The sequence below is a fragment of the Zea mays genome, chromosome 10 (assembly GCF_902167145.1).
Source record: "Zea mays cultivar B73 chromosome 10, Zm-B73-REFERENCE-NAM-5.0, whole genome shotgun sequence".
Taxonomy (NCBI): Eukaryota; Viridiplantae; Streptophyta; class Magnoliopsida; order Poales; family Poaceae; genus Zea; species Zea mays.
In genome coordinates, this window is record NC_050105.1 from 148,118,971 (window position 1) to 148,139,762 (window position 20,792).

The window sequence follows — 20,792 nt, forward strand, 5'->3', positions numbered from 1 at the left end:
ATCGGCACAGCTGACAAATCAGAGCTAACAGATCAGCCTTAACGGTAAGGGCCTGTTCGTTTTTAGGTTAATCTATGTGGATTGGTTGTGATTGAGTCGGTTTAAATTTATAGAAAGTCAAAATACATTTCAATCACAGAAATGAGTTAATTTGAGAGCCAGAAAACCGGACAGAATTCGTTGGCTCCGGAACTAGCCCTCAGTAACTATGGGCCTGTTTGGTTTAGCTTTTTTCTGACCAGCTTTTCTGAAAATCTGGCTGTGAGGAGAATCTAAGTATCATTACGATTACGTGTGGAGGAAGATAAAGTTGTTCATATGACTCAGGATCTAGAAAGTGATAGATTCCTACTATTACAACGACTTAACCGATTATATGTTTATATTGATTTTGGATGGTTTTTGTCCCAATGAATTTTATAGAAGCTGGCTGAAAAGCTAAACGTTTGGCAGTCCGCAGCAGCTTTTGGTGGCCAGAAGCTGCCAAAAGCCGAAACAAACAGGGCCTATGATTCCCGGTGCACTGCCGCAATCAAGATGACTTCTCCAAAGCAACTCAGTATTGTGTCCACTACTGCACGAATTATTAAAAAGAAAATAAAAAAGGGGAAATGGACAATAGTCAAATAGTATTTTCTTATCTATGTTACAGAAGAAATGATGGTCTATAAGTTGTCAACACCAGAATTCGAACTGCTAACATCACAACTCCAAAGATAACGGTCGGTACAAGTGAAAAAAGAATGCAAGCTCTCCTTCCAAATAAATTCATGGACAAGAAACTCAGGTCAACCAACGGGGCCAAGGTTCATTCTTCTGCCGCACATCAGTACAAGTGCAGAGACCACTGTGGCCTGCAAAGTCCCAGCACTGCTCTATGAAGACCCAAGTTGAAAATGCTGACAAGGTGGTTTTCTACAAAAGCTTCAGACCGCCAGTAACATCATCAACCATATCAGCTGGCCCTGCCCGATTAAAACGGTAGGATCAGGAACAGAGCAAGCAATAATACACTGAATATCATGGGAATGTAAGTTGAATGCAACTTACCCAGAATAGCCATGACTGTCCTTGAATCTACATAATGTTTAGAGAAAAGAAAATTTTCAAATCAACAGAAAACCAGAATAAGAAAGAGAATGTTACAATCCATAACTTTGAAAACTCACTTGGAGCAATCTGTGTTCTTCCAGCGTCTATGGTTATGTGAGTTGGCAGATTTAAAGACTTTGCTCTCCCCTGCATCAAAAAGACAAATTTAGACACACTGAACAAAATGTAAGTGTCATGTTAAGAAAAAAGGTCTATTTTTTACCAAAAAGCATGGGGGAGTTCCCCACAAAAACCAATCGGCCAAAGCCTTGTCATGTTTCACGGGAATTTACAGCAAGTTTTATTTTTGTCTTCAGTGCAAATTGGAGCAAAAGATTTCTCTAAAAAATAACAAACTATTACACCAAGCAAATACCAAATGTTCCATTTTAAATGATAAAGGAACCCAATTCACCTTATGAAACTATCCCAGGAAGAAGTATTATTTTGTGACAATTGCTTGTATACCATTGTAATTTTGCCTAGTACCTTATTTGCCATTGCAAATGTTTTAATCCCTTCTATGTCACTCGAATGCAATTTCTTACCTTTCCATGTCATCGCCAGTGGCATAGAAGGGATCAGGACATGCATTTTTCTTACCCTTCTATGCCACTGAAGATGCATGGAAGGGTAAGAACTAAGAAATTACATCTGAATGGCATAGAATGGATTAGGACATTCACGATGGTAACTAAGGTACTAAACAAAATTGCAGTGGCATACAAAGAATTTTCTCTATTATTTTCTGTTCAAGGTCCTTTCATCACGTTTGGATCTCAGAAAAGTCAGAAAAGGAGATTCAAGATAGTCAACATGTAAGACTGAAGATATTTACTTGTAAAACTAGCATGTCTTCCTCGCTTTCTATTTTCACAACCACTTTAACTTGCCCACACCGCTCCCACCTGTAAAACATGGAAAACAGAGAGGCAAGGAAATTTGGCAGATGTTTTCTTATCTCAGTGGAATATGAAGTCGGACATTTGGAAGAAGATTCAAAGTTCAAACAACACAAGGAATTGTTTTGGAATAATACCTTCTTAGTGATTTTGGAGCTCTCTGTTGGAGTTTTTTGAATAGCCCAAGAGTTGCATGACTAAAAATACAGAAAAAAGCAAGCCATCATTTCAATCAATACTGATATTTAAAAAAACAAAAAGTATATGCAAGTATGATAACTCTTTCGCAGCTGAAGGTAACAACTGAAGTGCTGGAGGCAAAGATCAGCATCAATTTCTTAGTCTGGTGATTCACTTCATTAAAGCTAAAATTTCCATGTGTTTCATGGCCAAAGTCAATGCAACAGCATATATGCTCTAAGACTTAGTTAAAGGTAGACAGCTTTTGCGAGGATAATGTGGCTGATAACACTGATATTAGCAATACATTTGCTATGGCAACAGATGTTGCATGGCTGTCTGGCCAAAGATTGTTGACTAAAAATTGGTCCATTTCTGTTTTGTGGAAGCCATCAAAACTTTGGATGCACGATAAGCCCTACTGTGTGAAGCAACAAAGATAAAAGGTAACACCTATTTTGCTATCCAAACACAGTTGGCAGCTGGTATGGCTATTATCTCAAAATCTGTGATGTTTCAACTACAGAATCAGATATAACCTATATGAGTCAGCCAACCCCATCTGCTGACTTTTGTAGAGTGAAAAAATCTAGACAATGTTATGCACTTATATGGATTATACTACACCCTAAACACACCAAACAGCAGGAACATAATGCTACTATTTAATTCAGAACAATGAGTAACAGTCGGCATAGAAAGAACAAAGAGACTGGCACCACATATCAAACAAACATGATCAATTTTTTGTTCTACTATTTTTTACTTCTGCACTGAAGACGACAACAACTGTACAAGTTCTAAAGTTTGGTCATTACTAATGCAGTGTCTGTTCATTTGAAGTCCATCAAAGCACATCATAAGCCTAGCAGCACCTTGTTCTATCAAACAGACGAGTCAGGCATTCATTGGTTCAAAGACATAGCCATCATTTTTTTTTTTTGAAACTAGCCAAACATCAGGGTAACTAGTAAGGTATGTTCATTTCACCCAGTATATACTTATCTTAAATCATGGCTTAGTGGAGCAAAGGTCTCACCTGCACTGTGCGGCAATCTTCCCCTTCCCCATCTTCAGATCATTCCTCACAACCAACACCTACAACCAAAGAAACAACCAACACAACAGAGCATCCTTTAATTCTATCCCTACCCCAAAACACCATCCAACAAACCAGATTGGTAGATGTCTGAAATAAATCTGCAGTACCATTTTGAAATCTTCTATTATCTCAGCAAGGTTCTCGATCTCCAGGGGACTGGCCGCGGCCTGAGACCGGGACCTTTCCGCCTCCCTGGCAGAGTCGGACTTGGTCACCACGTTCCGTGCCCAGTAGAGCAGCCGGAGCCCGGCCCTCTTCTGCCCTCCCGCCCGCTTCGCCGCGCGACTGCGGCCGGAGTTTTCGTCATCATCTTCTTCCGAGTCATCCTCGGAATCGTCATCGGAGGTCCCTCCCGAACCTGGGCCGGCGGCGTGGCGCGGGAGGCGGGTGAAGGCCAGGAGGTAGCCGAGCGCGAAGCAGCCGGCGGCCCCGGCGACGGCGGTGGCGGCTGCTGGGAACGCGGCGGCCGTTGGGAACGAGAGCACGGAGGCCGACGCCCCCATCTAGATCGCCGTCGCCGGTCAGCGGCGGCGGCGACGGCAGCTAGGGTCTCACGACCGTGGGGTTCTGGGATTAGGCTTGCTCCTTGTCAAGAGAGAAGATTCTGACCTGCGGGTCCGCTTGGTATGATGTTTGTGGTGCAGCCTGTCAGCGTTCTAGCCAGCCAACAACACAAGCAAGCAAGTGCAGCCGAGGGGAGCCCAGCCTAGCCGATGGAACCCAGCCGAGCCAGACTCTACAGCCCTGCATCCGTGCGGCCGTGCGTGCGTCAACGCCAGTCAGTACGTCGCTGCCTTTCCTCTCCCGACTCCCGTTCACCACACTACTTTCCCTCGTGCGGCCGCCGCCCTACAACAGGTGCCCCAGGTCTTCGCTGCGCCATTCGCCAGCGACGAGCACCCAACAGGTACGCCCGTCCTTTGTCCTACCCTCCTGATGTGCGAAACCGAGCATCCAAACCCTAACTTAAGCTGTTTGGCTATTTACATTCGGATCTGATTCTAATCAGGGGTGTACATGTCGATGTTGCCTCTTTATTCGGCGCTAAGAAGTAAGAATGGTCGCTGTCTTATGTCCATTACGAAATAATTGGAATTTTGCCACTTGAAACGTTGTCTGCTTGTTACCCATATGTCTATGAATTGAGGTTGCTCTGTATCTATGAAATGTGGGGCTGATGGCAATTTTACGAACATGTTTCGTGGTGATGGAAAATATCAGATTCATCTAGAGTTAACTCTATTTCTCTCTCTCTCTCTCTCTCTCTCTCTCTCTCTCTCTCTCTCTCTCTCTCTCTCTCTGCACGCATCCAGTGCAAATGGTGCTCTTTACCTTTAGTTGGAGATTCTCGAATTTTTGCTTTCGCCGTTCTAATGTGTGCAATTAGATTTTCTTAAACTGAATCTATAGATCAGAAAGCTACACATTTGATCGATATTGGAGCAATTAAATTGCAAAAAGGTGAAAATTATCCAAGAATATGGGTTTAAAGTTTCAGTGCCATAAATCCAAAAACAACAATGAAGGCACAATGTATCTGAAACTCTCAACCAAAAACAGAATTCCTATTAGGAATGCTGAGGATTTTATAGCAAATAATTTGATACAATATGACTAAAACTAAATCCCTGTGTTCCAAATGAGTTCTTAATTATTTTTTGGTATTTTGATCAATTAGTACCATCCTGAAAGGCTGCAACACAACACCGTGAGATGTGACTTCTGCTGGTTATCTTGTTTTTCTCAGGCTCAGAAACATCGCTGACATCCACATGCACCACAGTAGTTCAGTAGAGTAGCTGTTGGAACCCACACACCGGCGATGGCAACTGCTCCTGTGACATCCTCCATGGCTACGAACTCCACCTGTGTGCGGCTGCCTAGCATGCCCCTGAGGCGTGCACCCGCCATCGTCTCCTTTGCCTCTCGTCGTACGCGTCCGTTGTTGCCTCCATTCCTTAACCATCAGTGACCTACTTGTCTTGATTTATTACTATTGTTTTTGCTTCGTGCAGCATGGTCAACCGCAATGACCTCATGTACTGGATTGTCGCGGCACTCTGATGTGGTTGCCGCCGCGGGGCACCAGAAGTTGATGGGGTCTTTGAACAACAACGAGGGACTCATGTTTGGGGTGGTGAGTTGAGCACTACTTAATCGAAAAGCGCCTATTCTTTTGCTATAGAATTGATGGAACAACGATGGAACCTTTGTGAACAAAAGGCATAGCTGTACTGATACGCTTTTCTTTAAAAAACAGTCGTTTTCTTGCATTTCCACACCTTTTATCTCTAATTGCACAATCCAATGACTGTATGGTTCTTTACTTGATTGTAGGTTGTGGCACGGTTCAACGAGGTCGTGACAAATTTGTTACTACAGGGTGCCCTGGAAACTTTCGAGCGATACTCTGTTAAAGCAGAAAATATAACAGTATGCATCTTATCTCTTCTGGTTGGTTGAAGTTCACTGTCATACTGATGTGTTAAGTGATTTCTTGCAAGTAATGTTGGTCCTTATTGCTTTATCAGACATTTGAAAAAGTTGGCAGTCCTATTGAGTATATTTATACTTGCGCTCCATCCTGATGTTTTTTTCATTAAGGACCCATGAGCCATACAAAGAACTATTTTTGGATTGCTAATGTACTTGATAGGGTTAACTTTTTAACTTCTAAAACCTTGATCTTTGTTTATTTAATTATGTGTAATAAGTATTCTAGAATATAAGGAAATGTAGTTTGTCAGGCCCAATAAATATCTTTAGTTATTTCCTTGCTACCAACCCCAATGCTTAATGCTGCTATAGATAGTCTCTGTGAGTTATTCTTATGGAAATTTGATGAATGACGTGTATCACTGTATATTTAATTTTAGATAATCACTTGTTTCAATACATTGAATTATTAAACAAAGTTGTCTTAGAATCTCTAGCATAATATGCACTTGAATACGTAAGCTGCTACCATATAAATTAAACAAAGTTGTCTTAGAATCTCTAGCATAATATGCACTTGAATACGTAAGCTGCTACCATATAAATTATTTGTTACAAAAGGCACACAGAAAACTGCACCATGTAGAATTTTACTATTCATCCGCAAACATGATTCAAACAACGTTAGTGATGAGCTACACAGTTGTATACACTTCTGAAATGTTTCATGGAGAGCACAATTTTACTCAGATTCAAATTCTTCTTTAGGTTGTTAGTGTTCCTGGAAGCTTTGAAGTTCCTATAACGGCACAAAAGCTTGGGAAATCTGGAAAATTTGATGCAATTCTGTGCATTGGAGCTGTGGTGAGTTGATTACTTGATTAGTTTCATATCATTTCCATATTACACATTTGAATTTTTATCGCTTTCTACTTTTCATTTGATGTTCATTTAGCATGTTGAGTAAGTAGGGATATTTCCTAATACTATAACAGTTTAGATATATCCCCTCACATTTTACATTATACATCGCCATGAATTGTGCAGATGAGGAATTATAAGGAACATTAATAGACCCGTGCTTTTGTAAACTATCCTCTGAACTTTTTTTTGGAGCTGATCCTTAGTTTTTTGAAAAAGTCTACTTGATCCCCCCAACTATTTGTGGTTGTCTACTTCACCCCCCTCACCTATAAAACCAGTTATTCTACCTTAAACTATTGAAAACCATCTAAATAACCCTCTAAGGTTGTTTTGAAGGTGTTTTCACTGGCGTGGTATATTAAAAAGTCTATATAACCCCCTAACATAGCAAGTGTTGGCTTTTAATAGGGTCATCAGTAAAACCACTTTCAAAACTACCTTAGGGGGTTATTTATATGTTTTTTAATAGTTTAAGGGGTAGAATAAATGAGGCATGTTTGGTTCGCTACCTAACTTGCCACATTTTGCCTAACTTTTTTTCTGTCTAAGGTTAGTTATTCAATTTAGATGACTAACCTTTGGCAAATTGTGGTGCAGTTAGCCGAGAACCAAACAGACCTATGGTTTTATAGGTTAGGGGGTGAAGTAGACAACTACCAATAGGTTGGGGGTTTAAGTAGACTTTTGCCTTAGATTTTTCATTGAGCTACAGAATGTTATATCCACCTGTGACCTGTCAATTAGAACTGAGAAAAAAACCAAAGAACTCTATAAACCATTTACTGTTTCAATCTGTTTTGTACTTGTGAAACTGTCTTTGAAAGTGCATGGCTTTTGGGGATATTTTGTTCTTAACATGTTTTACCCATGTGAAGTCTATCTATATTCTTTAACATGTGTGAATGGTTGTATCAAATAGCATAGGTCTAGGTAACAAATAACAATATTTGAATATTGTCTATCATGATGCTCGTGTGGTAATATCAAATTGATTCTATACTTTGCAACCTCATTGATAGTAGCAGTAGCTGGTTCTTTTTCATTTTGGAGGTGCTCCTAAAAAAGGGTTTTGCAGATTAGAGGTGACACAACCCACTATGATGCCGTTGCAAACTCAGCTGCATCAGGTGTACTCAATGCTGGATTATCTGCTGGTATGTTGTTTTCTGTTCTTCCCTATCATGTGTCATGCAGTACTGGGTAATTCTAGGTACGTTCATTTTCTTCTATTTTTAAGTGTTAAAAAGGTGGTCTAGCAAGTTGAAATATTGAACTCTTAAACATATTCCCACAGGTATTGAAACTTGTTTTATATGTTTCATTGTTGTTTCTCAGCGAATATGCATATATAAGTACAATGGCAAAAAAAAGTCACAAGCATGTTGGGGTAGACTAAAATTTTGCCAGTACAGCTTACAGAAATCTACAATAGTTAATGCGAGCAACTAGTGTGGGACTGGAAGGTTTTGGTTATATGAGAGAATTGTATAGTTGGTGCTATAAAAGTACTTCACAACATTAAGTGAAACTTTGCAGTGTGCTCATCTTGTTTTTTCTTTATGATGGTTAATTCAGTTAATAATAAAAATTCAGATTATTTTGGCTTTTAATGGTGATACAGGTGTTCCTTGTGTATTTGGTGTTCTAACCTGTGAAGACATGGATCAGGTACTTCATGGTTTGATTATGTACATCTTTAATCCAGAATGGCCACATTAGCGAAGCTGAGGTTTCACACAAGTATTCCCTTGTGACGAGAAAGTTTCATGTCAATAATGTGACCTCTTTTTTTGTTGGTTATCTGGCTACTTTTCAAGACCTGATCACTGTTTTGCTCCTTATCGAAATCCTGCTGAGAATGCTAAATCGCATACTGCAGGCACTGAACCGTGCTGGTGGCAAGGCTGGAAACAAAGGAGCTGAAGCTGCTCTTACTGCCGTAAGTAAACCTTTCCGTCGGCAATCAAATAAACATAGGTGCAGTTTGGTCCACGAAATGCAACGTAAATAGCAACGGTAATGATTAACAGTGGTAATAAGTTTAAATAGGACGGTATCAACTTATAATGTGGTATCTAATTACGTTGGATCTAAACAAACATGGTTTAACGCTATCGGTTATTTACAAATATGTGAATTAAACAGTATCGTATAGATGTATCATCACTTGACATGCTCAAGTTCCCTGCAGATTGAGATGGCCTCGCTGTTCCGGCATCACTTAGGCTGACACCTTGTGTATTCTGATTTTCTATACACGAGGCGGCAGCATTTCCTCCTATCAAGAGTTTTGGCTAATAGAGAGCTTTTCCGCCGCGGCTAGTATAATTTATTTCCAAGTCTGTTGGTCCGGTGCGGATTGGTTGCTTTCCTTCTATGAGACCTGAAAAGCTCACAAGACATATCTGTAATGTAAACCTGACACCATGAATAATTGTCGCCACGAACGAAATATGGTCATGAATAAAGATGCACTAGTGTTTTGTTACGTATGATTATCATGAATTTTAGGGTGAGAGCTTTACCATGGATTTTTTTTTTAAACGGGTGAGGTCACTACCTGTTACAAAATTAACATGGTCTAAGATTAATTTTAATCACACTGTATATAATACATAAAAAATACAGACCTACTAGCATATAACAAAACCGTTGCTAGGACTCTAGATATTGATTAAACCATGACAATTAATGCATAGAAGATAAACGAACAGCAGATTAAAAAGTGAAAGAATCTTAGAGACGTACCGCAAAAAAGTGATACATAGAGAGAATTAGTGAAAACCGCTGCGCACAGTGTCAGTATCGCCATGCGACCGTGTCCGAGCATCTCGCTGCGCCACGCGTCTCCGCCGACCGGAGGCCGGCATGGTGTGCGTGGGCCCGCTGCGACGTGGACACCAGTATACTTACATACTGTAGCTTAGAAAGTAAAGTATCCGGGACGCGATTCCGCACGTGCGTATAAACATGGGAAGCTTCCCGGTCGTCCCCTCGCGCTCTCTGGCACTTTGATTTCCCCTTTGTCGCCGGTCGGCTTATCTAATTAATCGAAGGGTACAGTATGATTTGGGTTAAGTACAGACAGCTAGCCAGCTGCGTGCTTCAGTTTGGACAAATAATTTTTGGCTTCGGCGACGTCGTACGCTAGCGTGGACGGCAATATATATCACGGGGCTAATGATTCCGGGTGGGGTGTCCCTAACCACTTCGAGATAGGAGGAATCTTTTGGCTCGGCAATCACGCGACGGGTTCTTCAGCCTAATCGTTCTACTGTTGTGACAGGGTTTATTATATGTCGTGCAAAAAGTCTAAACACGTGCAGAAATTTTGAAGATTTTAGTACTCCCTTCTTCCAAAATAAAATTTGTTTTAATTAATTAACATGTTCATCCAATAATTGATGTATATAATTTATATATATATATGTTTAGATTTATCTTCATCCATTTAAATATAAACATAAAGAGTAAAAAGTAAAACGACTAATATTTAGGATAGAGGGAATACAAGACAATTGAAACAGTCCAAAGAGCATGTGATGATGGAAGTGGAACAATGTACCCGTTAAATTTGTTTTTTTTTAAAACATCGTATAGAGAAGAGCTCACCTCTACGTTGCTCTAAATCGCAGTTGCATGTCTCTAGCAGCACTTTAAATTCCATATGTTTTCATTTGGTTATTCACTTCCTAATACTCTCTAACAACTAGTCAAAACTCTCCTTCCATATCCTATTGACCTATACTTTTTCTAGTGTTCAAACTTAAAAAAAAAAGCATGCATGTCCTTCATTTTCTAAAAGTAACACATGTCCTAGACTAGAGTCCAGATAATTTAGAAAACAATTAGATTTGAGGAATTTAATTTTAAACATGCAAGAGATTTTGAGTTAATCAAATTAAAGTATATTCTTCCTTGTGATTTTATGATCTTGATAATGTCATCTTTTGGATTTAAGAAAGTAGAGGAAAGAAATGATTTTTTGAAGCAGGGCATAGGTTTAGGCAAAATATCACTTAAACCAATTAACCAACCAAAACCAAACCGATTTAACCGAAAAATGGTGGCAGCCAAAATATCCACGTTGTATCTGCAATCCGACTCTCGCACTATTTGGTTTTGAGGTTGTTGTTAATCGATTTAGACCAGATCTCCCAATGATTATCATAGTAGACATGAAGGCATTTGAATGCTTAAATGTAAGTATTATTTGTTTCTTTTCCTTTTGTTTTATTGCAATATGCATTTCTTGTTTGGTGCTTTTCCATACAATTTTTGTTGTTGCAATGTTATCCTTTGTACAAGCATCACGCAATGAGTACGGAATATAATGCAACAAGTACAAGAGACAATGTAAAACCAAAATTGTGGTTGTCTGATTAATTGTACCAATTTAATAAAACTGGTTTTGATCCATCTTTGGTTTTGTGACAATAAATTCAATTAGTATAGTAGAGTAACTAATTAAGATAAGCTCACAATAAAGGATAAAACAGTCGGGCCTTTTTCGCTTTAGGCCATATTTAGAACTCATAGAGCTAATAATTAGCTAGCTAACAAATTATTAGTTAGGTTAAGCTAGCTAATGAAATGATTGTTAGTTGTGAGTTAGCTAACCATTAGCTAGATTATTAGCTGGGGTGTTTGAAACCTCTACATATAACTTTAGCAGATACCTATTAACTCTAAAGTTTTCAAATAGAGTCTCCGTAAAAAACTCTTGAAGATGGAGTCTTAAACAATTCCTTGAGTGCACGCACTAGAGAAGTGAAATGATTATGCTATTACCTTACGCACTAACTAACCACATCTACACTTTGTTGCTAGTCTTAACTAATAATGTGCTAGCACAGTAAAAAGGTTTATTCAGGACAAAGCTAGCCAAATAAAAATAAAGACTGACCTCTAGCTTAAAGGACACTTACTGCTTCTATCATGTTGCAGTTGTCCGGTGTACATACATTAATCTAAAGCCGGACAAGGAAAAACAATGGCGGGTGCCACATGCGTGATATGACTTTTATTAGCAAACTACGTAGGTGCCCGTGCGTTGCAACGGCATCCAATCAGGCATATATTAATCTTTCAATTATTCATACTTGCCACAGAAGTTAAAAAATAGTGTAAAACATAGATATGAAATAACAAATATCAATATGATATGTAAAATCTGTGTGACAATATAAATATATAATATTATTATAAATATGTCAACTCAAATAAAATCAACTGATGTCGAACAAACATTACAATATCGTATATATTATTTCTAAAGAATCAACATAGAATTACAGGAACATATAATATCATGGTAATTTATGTATACGGAGTACAATTCCAACTTTCTAAAGCTTATGTGGTGCTTCAAGGTGTCAGTCGAAGGGTGGTCCCTCTTGAGAGTGACATTAAGTTGCTCAAGCAAACCAGTTGTGGTGAGCAATGGTGCCGCTAGGAGAGATTCAACCTACTCGTCATTGATGAGGCATCGTCTTCCCACATTTGCATATGAGATTTCTAAACACCAACCTGCAAGGCGCCAGGGACAAACAATTATAATCAGGTAAACCAGGTCATGAATAAAGCTTTTCTGCCGCGGCTAGTATAATTTATTTCCAAGTTTGTTGGTCCGGTGCGGATTGGTTGCTTTCCTTCTGAGACCTGAAAAGCTCACAAGACATGTCTGTAAACCTGACATCGTGAATAATTGTCTCCACGAACGAAATATGGTCATGAATAAAGCTGCACAAGTGTTTTGTTACGTATGATTATCATGAATTTTAGGGTGAGAGCTATACCATGGATTTTTTTAAAAAAAAGGGGTGAGGTCACTACCTGTTACAAAATTAACATGGTCTAAGATTAATTTTGATCACACCGTGTAATACATAAAAAATACAGACCTACTAGCATATAACAAAACCGTTGCTAGGACTCTATAGATATTGATTAAACCATGACAATTAATGCATAGAAGATAAACGAACAGCAGATTAAAAAGTGAAAGAATCTTAGAGACGTACCGCAAAAAAGTGATACATAGAGAGAAAATTAGTGAAAACCGCTGCGCACAGTGTCAGTATCGCCATGCGACCGTGTCCGAGCATCTCGCTGCGCCACGCGTCTCCGCCGACCGGCCGAATTTTTTGCATTTTAGCCCTTTATCAGGATTAAAATCACGTTTAGACCTAAAAAAATTTTAATCTCAAATTTGGACCCTTAGCTCGGCGCCATAGGCTATGGCGCCGAGCTAACACATCTCGGCGCTATAGCTTATGGCGCCGAGTGTTGACGTGGACATGGCTGCCAGGGCTGACGTGGCTGCGGGCATGGCACCTAGCTCGGTGTCACAGATCTTGGCGCCGAGCTAGGACTTAACCGCGCGGCCGGTTTCTTCTCCGCGCGTCTGTTCTCTGTTTCTTTACTGTTTCCAGCCGTCGTTCGCTTCCTCGCCGCGAGCCGCACCGCCGCCGCGAGCTCCACCGCGCCCGCCCCGGTCCGGCACCGGCTGCCGCGCCCGCCCCGCCCGCCTTGCTCCACCGCGGCCGCCCCGGCCGCCGCGCGCCCGTCGCCAGGAGCTTCGTCCGCCCGCCGCCAGTCCTCCACGCGCCAGTAGGTAAATTTTTTTATTGTTGTTAGTTACTTAGTTAGTAAATTGTTAGTGTTTAGCATATTGTTAGCTATTGTTAGTGTTTAGTAATTAGTTAGCTATCCACTTGTTTAGTGTTTAGTAAATAGTTAGCTATTTTCTTGTTTAGCATATTGTTAGTGTTTAGTAAATTCTTAGTGATTATATAGTTAGCATTTTGTTTAGCGCATTGATATTACATGTTCAGCATATTGTTTATTATGTAGATATCGTGCAGTTTCCTGTGTTGGCAACCATCGTGTTGTCGTTTATTTGTAGGTTTTCGAAACATCACTTTACAGGGGAGGTGCTGCCAAATTTTTTATTGACAATAGTATTTTTTGCACATAGGTGTTCTTCCGACTTGACCTTCTCCACCGTTTGCTGGACTCGTACGCGATCTCAGGTATACATTGTTTTCGTACATTATTCATAGATTATGTAATTTCGTTTGATGTGGTCATTTAATATTTACTATATAGTTATTTGTTAATAAGTAGTTACTATTTATTTATTATTTAGTAAGTTTTTAGGCTTAAGTACGTAGCCATTATTGAGTTAGTAATCCATTTTTGCAATAGATGGACACCCTAGTGACACTATACCATGGAGGAAGCGTGGGGATAGATGCTTATGAGAATGTTACTTTTGATGGTATGAAGATCGTGACCATGTTGTTCGATGAAAGACCATCTTTTGACAAGATTTTCGCTCGAGCTTGTGAGGAGATTAGTTGCGACATAAACGACCCTAGAATATCAATTCAGGGTTTGTTGTCCCATATTACATATGGAACAGTTGTCCGACGGTTGATCTCCATTGCCTCAGAAGATGATTGGGTTAGATATGTAAGAATTGTGAAGACGATGCTTCCACCATGTTTGGATGTGGTTGTTCAGCCGTTATCTGTTACTCATTGTGATGCTCCAGTCGGGTTGTCTCCACAAATGCCAAATGCATCTCGTATTGAAGCTCCTTTGGTAGAGCTTCCGGAAGAAGTGGTTGTTGTGCCCGATGCTCAATCGGGGCCGCACGAGTATGGGATTTCTCGTCCTCTTCCTGGCGTTTGTGGGGCTTCTAATCCGGTGGTACCCCCCCCCCCAAGAGATCCCATTGACCCAGGATCCAGTTCAGGATCATCCTAGTAAGTGTCTTTGACACGTTGTTCATATCCATCGTTATTTCGTTTGATTAGACTTTTTAATGTGGTATTTCTTGCTTCGACCCGATGCAGGATCTCCACAAATCCATAATGGTGCTTATCTTGATGTGCCTGTGTCATATAATATGGACAACATATGCAGGGCATCCAATAGTGTTGATGTTCAGATTGAGGATGAGGATGAGCCATATGAGGCTGCACGGGCCTTAGATTCTGATGATGACCGTCTGGTTCAAGAAATGACCGAGCAAGAAATTGAACTCATAAGACGTTTGTGTCCGGAGCGTGACCCTACAGTACATGAATTTAGCAGTCTAAGTCATTCCACCCATGCATATGCTGAAGGACGTGATGATGAACTGCTAGAAGCTCCGGATAACGCCGACAGCATTGAGATTAAGATAGGCTTACTTTTCAAGGACCTGCCTACACTGAGACGATGGCTACAGGAATATTTTGTGAACCGCAAGAGGCCGTTCAAGGTGAGACATTCGTATGCACAGCGTCGTTACACTGTTGTGTGCGAGGTGTCGGAATGTAATTGGAGGGTATGTGCCCGAAGGCAGAAGGACACCGGAAAGTTTAAGATCACCAAAATTGTAGGTCCACACACTTGTGCCCAGACAGAGCTGAGCTCTAAGCATCGTCAGTTGACATCTACCCTGATTGTGAAAAGGATATTGGGGATATTGAAGGGTCAACCAAACTTGAAGGTGAAGTCAATTATGACCATGACTTCGGAGCTGTTTGGTTACAGGATCAAATATGGGAAAGCCTGGAGGGCAAAGCAGCGAGCATGGAAGATGATATACGGGGATTGGGAGGAGGGTTATGAGAAGTTACCAGCATTGTTCAATGCAATTGAAAGGGAAATAGGCTTTAAACCTTTTCCTAAATGATTTTGGTGGTTGAATGTCCAACACAAACAATTGGACTAATTAGTTTGCTCTAGATTACATGTTCTACAGGTGCCAAAGATTCAACTCAAAACCAATAAAAAGAACAAGACAAGGTTCAAAAGAAAGGAGCAAAGAGAAACCGAAGTGCTCCCTGGTATGGCGCACCGGACTGTCCGGTGTGCCACCGGACAGTGTCCGGTGCACCAGGGAGGATTGCCTTCAAACTCTTCACCTTCGGGTTTCTCAGGCGCAGCCCACTATAATTCACCGGACTGTCCGGTGCACCACCGGACAGTGTCCGGTGCTCCAGAGTGAAGCGGCTCTGAACTGGCCAGCTTCGGGAAAGTGGGAGGTCGCTCCGCTAAAATTCACCGGACTGTCCGGTGTACACCGGACTGTCCGGTGTGCCAGCGGAGCAACGGTCATCTGCGCGCAACGGTCGACTCTGCAAAGTGTACAGTTGAATTCAGAGTGTCAGAGCAGAAGTCAGAGGGGCACCGGACTGTCCGGTGCTGCACCGGACTGTCCGGTGCCACATGAGGACAAAGCCTCCAACGGTCGACCAGCTCCAATCTCAACGGATAGGATGACGTGGCTGGCGCACCGGACATGTCCGGTGTGCACCGGACTGTCCGGTGCGCCCATCGCCAGCAGCTTCTCCAACGGCTACAAAATTGGATGGTGGCTATAAATACCACCCCAACCGGCCACTTCAAGGTGTGGGAGTCCAAGCAACATTCCAAGTCATCTAGTTGACATACTCAAGCCCTCCCAACCACCTATATTCATTGATACATCCTATACACAAGATCTAGCCCACTACAACCAACACAAGTGCCACAAAAGAGAGAGCGAGCAATTGAGAGCTACTCAATTGAGTTTAGCCCTAGTGCCTTGTGAGATACATTGAGAGATAGTGTGTGCTTCATCCTTGTGTTCATTTGCGCGTGGAGTTTTGACTCCCATTTAAACTTCCTCCAAAGTGTTGGAGGCTTGTAAAAGCTAGCAAGAGACACCAAAGAGTGTGGTGGTCCTTGCGGGATCGAGAGTGATCCTTGAGAAGAAGAAGAGCTCACTGATCCTTGTGTGATCGGTGGAGAGAGGGAAAGGGTTGAAAAAGACCCATCCTTGAGTGGACTCCTCAACGGGGACTAGGCCTTCGAGGGCCGAACCTCGGTAAAACAAATCACCCGTGTTCATTGTGTTTCTTGCTTGTGATTTGTTTGCTTTCCCTTCTCTAAGTTTTCTTGCGCCATTCTCCGTTAACATCTTTTGGTGTTGCTTCAAGTTTAATTCTCATTTGGTGGAGCAACCCTTCGCAAGAAAGAACTTTACTTATTGCTCTTCTCATCTAAGCCTTCTTGCTTTACTATCCATATATCTAGTAGTTGTATTGTTTATCAATTCCGCATTATTTCATAGCAACTTTGGTTACAAGCAAAGGACTTAGTTCTTATACTCCGATAATCATATTTCTTGTTCTAACCACTAATCAAAGGATCTAGTTGGGGATAAAGTTTTAATCTACAGGCTTCGCCTATTCACCCCCCTCTAGGCGACTTTCAATTGGTATCAGAGCTAGGCACTTCATCTTGAGTCTAACAACTCGAAGTGATGGCTCGTAGATGATCCCAAAAGAACAAGAAGACTCAGGAGAACTCAACTCGGAAGGAGGTAACTCTTGAGATTTTATTTGATGATTGTTCTAACTATGATTCATGGTCTACTAGTGTGCTAAATGCTTTTAGAACAGTAGATCCACGATTAGAACAAATTATAGACAAGAGTATCTTCACTTCTAGTTATAATAAAGAAATTATTTCCGAGGAGGATCAAAGATGTTTTCGCTTAAACTATCTAGCATTTGACATCTTAAGCAATTCTCTTAGCAAAGAAGATTATCATGCCTTCATATCAAACTATGACGAATCCATTCATGATGCGCATGATGTTTGGACTAGAATTAGAAGCAAATTTGATGAGTCCAAACATGATAGTTCATTTGATGCTTCTACTTCCTTTAGTTCTTGTGATACTAACCCTTGCAAGGAAGAAGAAGAAAATGAACGATGGAGACCAAACGATGAATCCACCTCTCCAAAAGGTTTGTCTTCCCATTTCGATTCCCACATGTGTTGTGTGGCTAATGAAAATGATAGCGGAAGCACAAATGGGGATGAGGAGGAAGAAAGAAGCTTTGTGCAACTCTACGCTCGCCTAAGCCAAGAAGATAAAGCGATCATGCTCAAACTTCTAGAAAGAGCGAAAGAGCAAAGCGAAGCTCGTCAAAGGTTAGAAGATATTCTCTCCATGAAAATGCTACACTTTGACGAGTTGACTAAAGAACATGAGGAGCTAAAGTGCTCTCATGTTGATTTGGTCCAAAGGTATGAAACTATTTCAATTGAGCAAGATAACGCTTTACATTGTATAGCTCAATTAGTAAATAGGAATACCTTGCTTAAGGACCAAGTAGAAAAGCTAAAAGTTGAAAATCTAGTTTTTCAAGAAAAATATGATATGCTCCTATGCTCTCATGAAAATCTTATGGATGACCATATCATACTAAACATTGCTCATGAGGTTGTGATAGAAAGTTTAAAATTCCAACAACCTCACTCGTGCACATGTATTCATATTGATACTATATTATCATGTGCTAATGCTTGTTGTTCGTCGACAAGCAAATCTTCTTTTGAGCTAGAATTTGCAGGAACAAATGATGATACATATCAAAAGCTCAGAGAAGAAAATGAGAGGCTAAAGATGAGCTTGACACAACTTAAAGGGAAATGCATCGCTCAACCTTCTCAAGATAACCGTGATCACATGGTGAAAAAGCTTGAGACGGGATCAACCGTGGCATGCACTACATCCCTTGAAGAAAATGTCAAGGATTTGAGGATTGCCAAGAGGAAGAAACAAAAGATGAAATTCAACACCTTCTCCAAAAGCCTCAACCACGCCTCCACAAAAGGTTACATACAAGGTAATGATCAAGCCACACTTCACATTAAGAGGTGTAGTGAATGCTTTGAAGAGGGGCACTTGATTAGATCATGTTCCTACATTAAAAGTGTCTTGATTATTAACAAGGATGATAGACTTTGTTTTAAATGCTCCAAGAAGGGACACTTACTTAGATCTTGTCCCCATTTAAAACAAAAAGGCATAGGGTTAGAAAAGAAAGTTTTTACTAACCATGTAGCAAGCAACAAACAAGGAAAGAAGAAATCTTCAAAACTTGGAAGACGCCTGTGCTACACATGCCGAAAGAAGGGACATCAATGCAAGGATTGTCCCATTGGCAACAATTCCACTCCTAACTTGTCAATTGATTTTCATGTAACTAGGCAACCCAAAATTGCAACTTGTGCTAGAAAGGTAATGAGTTTACCTAGTGCTAACACAAAGGACTTTTGGGTTCCTAGATCTTTGTCGACTAACCTTAACGGACCCATCAAGCGATGGGTACCAAAATGTGCTTGACAAGCTTTGTAGGAGAAGGAGATGGTATGAAGCCTTGGGGTGCTTAAGAGAGTCAATTCAATTTTTGTTGACTCAAGCTACCGATATCCAAGATTGACCCAAGGTTATTTTAAATTGTTATACCTTAAACTCATATCATCTCGAGGGAAGTTGTTGATGTTGTAGGAAATAAAGAATTATCCTATGCCGAAAAGTCAAAGCCTACAATATGGAGGAATGCCAAAGGATGGTAACATCTATGCTTTTAAGTGCAAGTGTCTTAACTTATCATTTCTCATGTGTCTTGTGTAGTCACATAGAAAAAGGAAGCACTTAAGATATTTTTAAATTTATGTCACCATTCTTTGAAGAAATTCCTCCCATATGGTAGATTGCATATTCTTCATTTCTATATTATGACAATCTACATGCTTTAAAATTGTTGCTATTTCCCATGGCAAGGTTTACACTAATTATTCTATTATTGCCTTGTTCTAGATATAGAGAGATATTTCATATTCTTAAAAGAATAAAGTGTCATGTAAGGAATTCAAATACTTAGGACACTTATAAAAGGAAAATTCTCTCTATAGCTAGAAAAGTGAGACTAATGTTTTTATCTAAGTAATTTAAGTAGTCTCACTTATAGGAATAAATTTCTCTTTGGGGATGCGTAATTTATCATGTCAAGAAAAATCAATCCAATAATTTATGTTGTATGTTTTATTGCTTAAATTGGATATGATTCTTCTTCATTTATCGCTCTCCATGTTATGGATTAGATTTATTCCCATAGTATCAAGAATTTAACCATGCTTGTTTTATGAGTTAAAACTTAGCATACTTATTGGAATAATCTAGTTCATATTATAAAGTTTCCATGCTTTAGTAATCCACTTTTCATTCCTTATCAAAATGATTACAAAAAGGGAAACTAGTGCTTGTGCTGCTTTTAACATTTCTCTTGAGTCTACTTATGAAAATCTACAAGAGAGTAAGTGCAAGGTTAAAGCCACAAGCCTCAAAGGGTACTCTTCACCAAAAAGGAAGAAAGGTAAAAGCAAAGGTATGGGAACTCATCTCTTTAATATAGTTCCCTTCAATGGTTATTCTCTCTAAATTATCATTCTTGAAGAATAGATTCTTTGGAGGACTAAATTTGTCTTGATGTGCATTCAATCACATTCTCATAAATACACTTATCCATTAGAATCTATTTCATACCTTTGCTATAAATGTTCTCATATTGACTTGCTTTTAAGTAATAATTAATAAAATTCAATATGAAGAAGCAAAATCCTATGTTTGATCAAATAGTTAAATAGTGCATATTCCTTTTTAGTAATAAGCACAAATGTTAAGGATTTTACTTCATGTCTGTGTGACTTGTGGATGATGAATCATGTATGTTAATTATCTAAAGTAATCATCTTTCACCATATACTCCCTTGCGCTATTAACATCTCTCTTGAGTATTTTCAATGAGCTTGGAAGGAAAAAGAGACAACTACAAAGGGAGGACACTCAAATGAAAAAGGAAGAACATCAAGGACAATAACACCTACTTGGACAATAAGGTCTTCACAACAATCGATGGTGTGGTTGTAAGCATTCCAAATCCTTTTCATTATGGAATTACCAGGCTTAAGTTGATTATTGCAAATTTTATAAGCCTCGATCAAGGTGTGTAATGGGTCTCCCTTTGTGTCTTTAAAGGTGAATGCATCAAAATCAATTCTTTCAATTTCTTGATGCATATCTTTAGGGGGAGTTCATTCTTATATTTTGATTATGTTGAGACTATTGCTTTATCTTAGTAATTTCATATAGTCTCTTGCATGAGAATAGTGTTTCTCATGAAGTATGCTACTACACATCAATCCATCTTGTTAAAATAATGTTGCTTTTATCAAGGATTGTTGCTCTCATTACTAAAGTAGCATGCTTATTGGATTCTCCTATTTTAAGCTTAATTCCTATTCCAATATGTTACTCTCTT

At 39.9% G+C, this 20,792-nt stretch overlaps 2 protein-coding genes across 4 annotated transcripts; one reads left to right on the forward strand and one right to left on the reverse strand.

Annotated features, from left to right (window-relative positions):
* Positions 1-524: 524 nt before the first annotated feature.
* LOC100283840 (uncharacterized) lies at positions 525-4,209 on the reverse strand. 2 transcript variants are annotated; one of them, NM_001156738.1, is made up of 7 exons: positions 3,384-3,882; positions 3,214-3,272; positions 2,132-2,191; positions 1,931-2,000; positions 1,170-1,239; positions 1,051-1,077; positions 525-965 (listed from the first exon to the last, which is right to left on the reverse strand). In NM_001156738.1, exons 1-7 carry the CDS (start codon positions 3,777-3,779, stop codon positions 916-918), a joined length of 732 nt encoding a protein of 243 aa, NP_001150210.1. In that variant the 5' UTR covers positions 3,780-3,882; the 3' UTR covers positions 525-915. The 2 variants fall into 2 exon arrangements, with proteins under 2 accessions (NP_001150210.1, XP_008661992.1); XM_008663770.4 differs by having other exon boundaries at positions 599-965; positions 1,051-1,239; positions 3,384-4,209.
* Positions 4,043-9,128, forward strand: LOC100283301 (6,7-dimethyl-8-ribityllumazine synthase). 2 transcript variants are annotated; one of them, XM_008663753.4, is made up of 10 exons: positions 4,043-4,183; positions 4,286-4,327; positions 5,024-5,207; positions 5,292-5,413; positions 5,614-5,709; positions 6,481-6,576; positions 7,712-7,790; positions 8,258-8,304; positions 8,516-8,575; positions 8,828-9,128. In XM_008663753.4, exons 3-10 carry the CDS (start codon positions 5,099-5,101, stop codon positions 8,864-8,866), a joined length of 648 nt encoding a protein of 215 aa, XP_008661975.1. In that variant the 5' UTR covers positions 4,043-4,183; positions 4,286-4,327; positions 5,024-5,098; the 3' UTR covers positions 8,867-9,128. The 2 variants fall into 2 exon arrangements, with proteins under 2 accessions (XP_008661975.1, NP_001356459.1); NM_001369530.1 differs by lacking the exon at positions 4,286-4,327 and having other exon boundaries at positions 4,048-4,183; positions 8,828-9,124.
* The last annotated feature ends 11,664 nt before the right edge of the window (positions 9,129-20,792 follow it).

Excerpts from the sequence above, each read along its gene's own strand:
- LOC100283840 (XM_008663770.4), bottom strand. The coding sequence starts at position 3,779 with ATGGGGGCGTCGGCCTCCGTGCTCTCGTTCCCAACGGCCGCCGCGTTC. Across the intron at positions 2,192-3,213 it reads AAGATTGCCGCACAGTGCAG|TCATGCAACTCTTGGGCTAT; the intron begins GTGAGACCTTTG and ends CTGTATTTTTAG. Across the intron at positions 1,240-1,930 it reads AAGACATGCTAGTTTTACAA|GGGAGAGCAAAGTCTTTAAA; the intron begins GTAAATATCTTC and ends TTTTTGATGCAG.
- LOC100283301 (XM_008663753.4), top strand. The coding sequence starts at position 5,099 with ATGGCAACTGCTCCTGTGACATCCTCCATGGCTACGAACTCCACCTGT. Across the intron at positions 5,208-5,291 it reads CGTCTCCTTTGCCTCTCGTC|CATGGTCAACCGCAATGACC; the intron begins GTACGCGTCCGT and ends TGCTTCGTGCAG. Across the intron at positions 5,414-5,613 it reads AGGGACTCATGTTTGGGGTG|GTTGTGGCACGGTTCAACGA; the intron begins GTGAGTTGAGCA and ends ACTTGATTGTAG.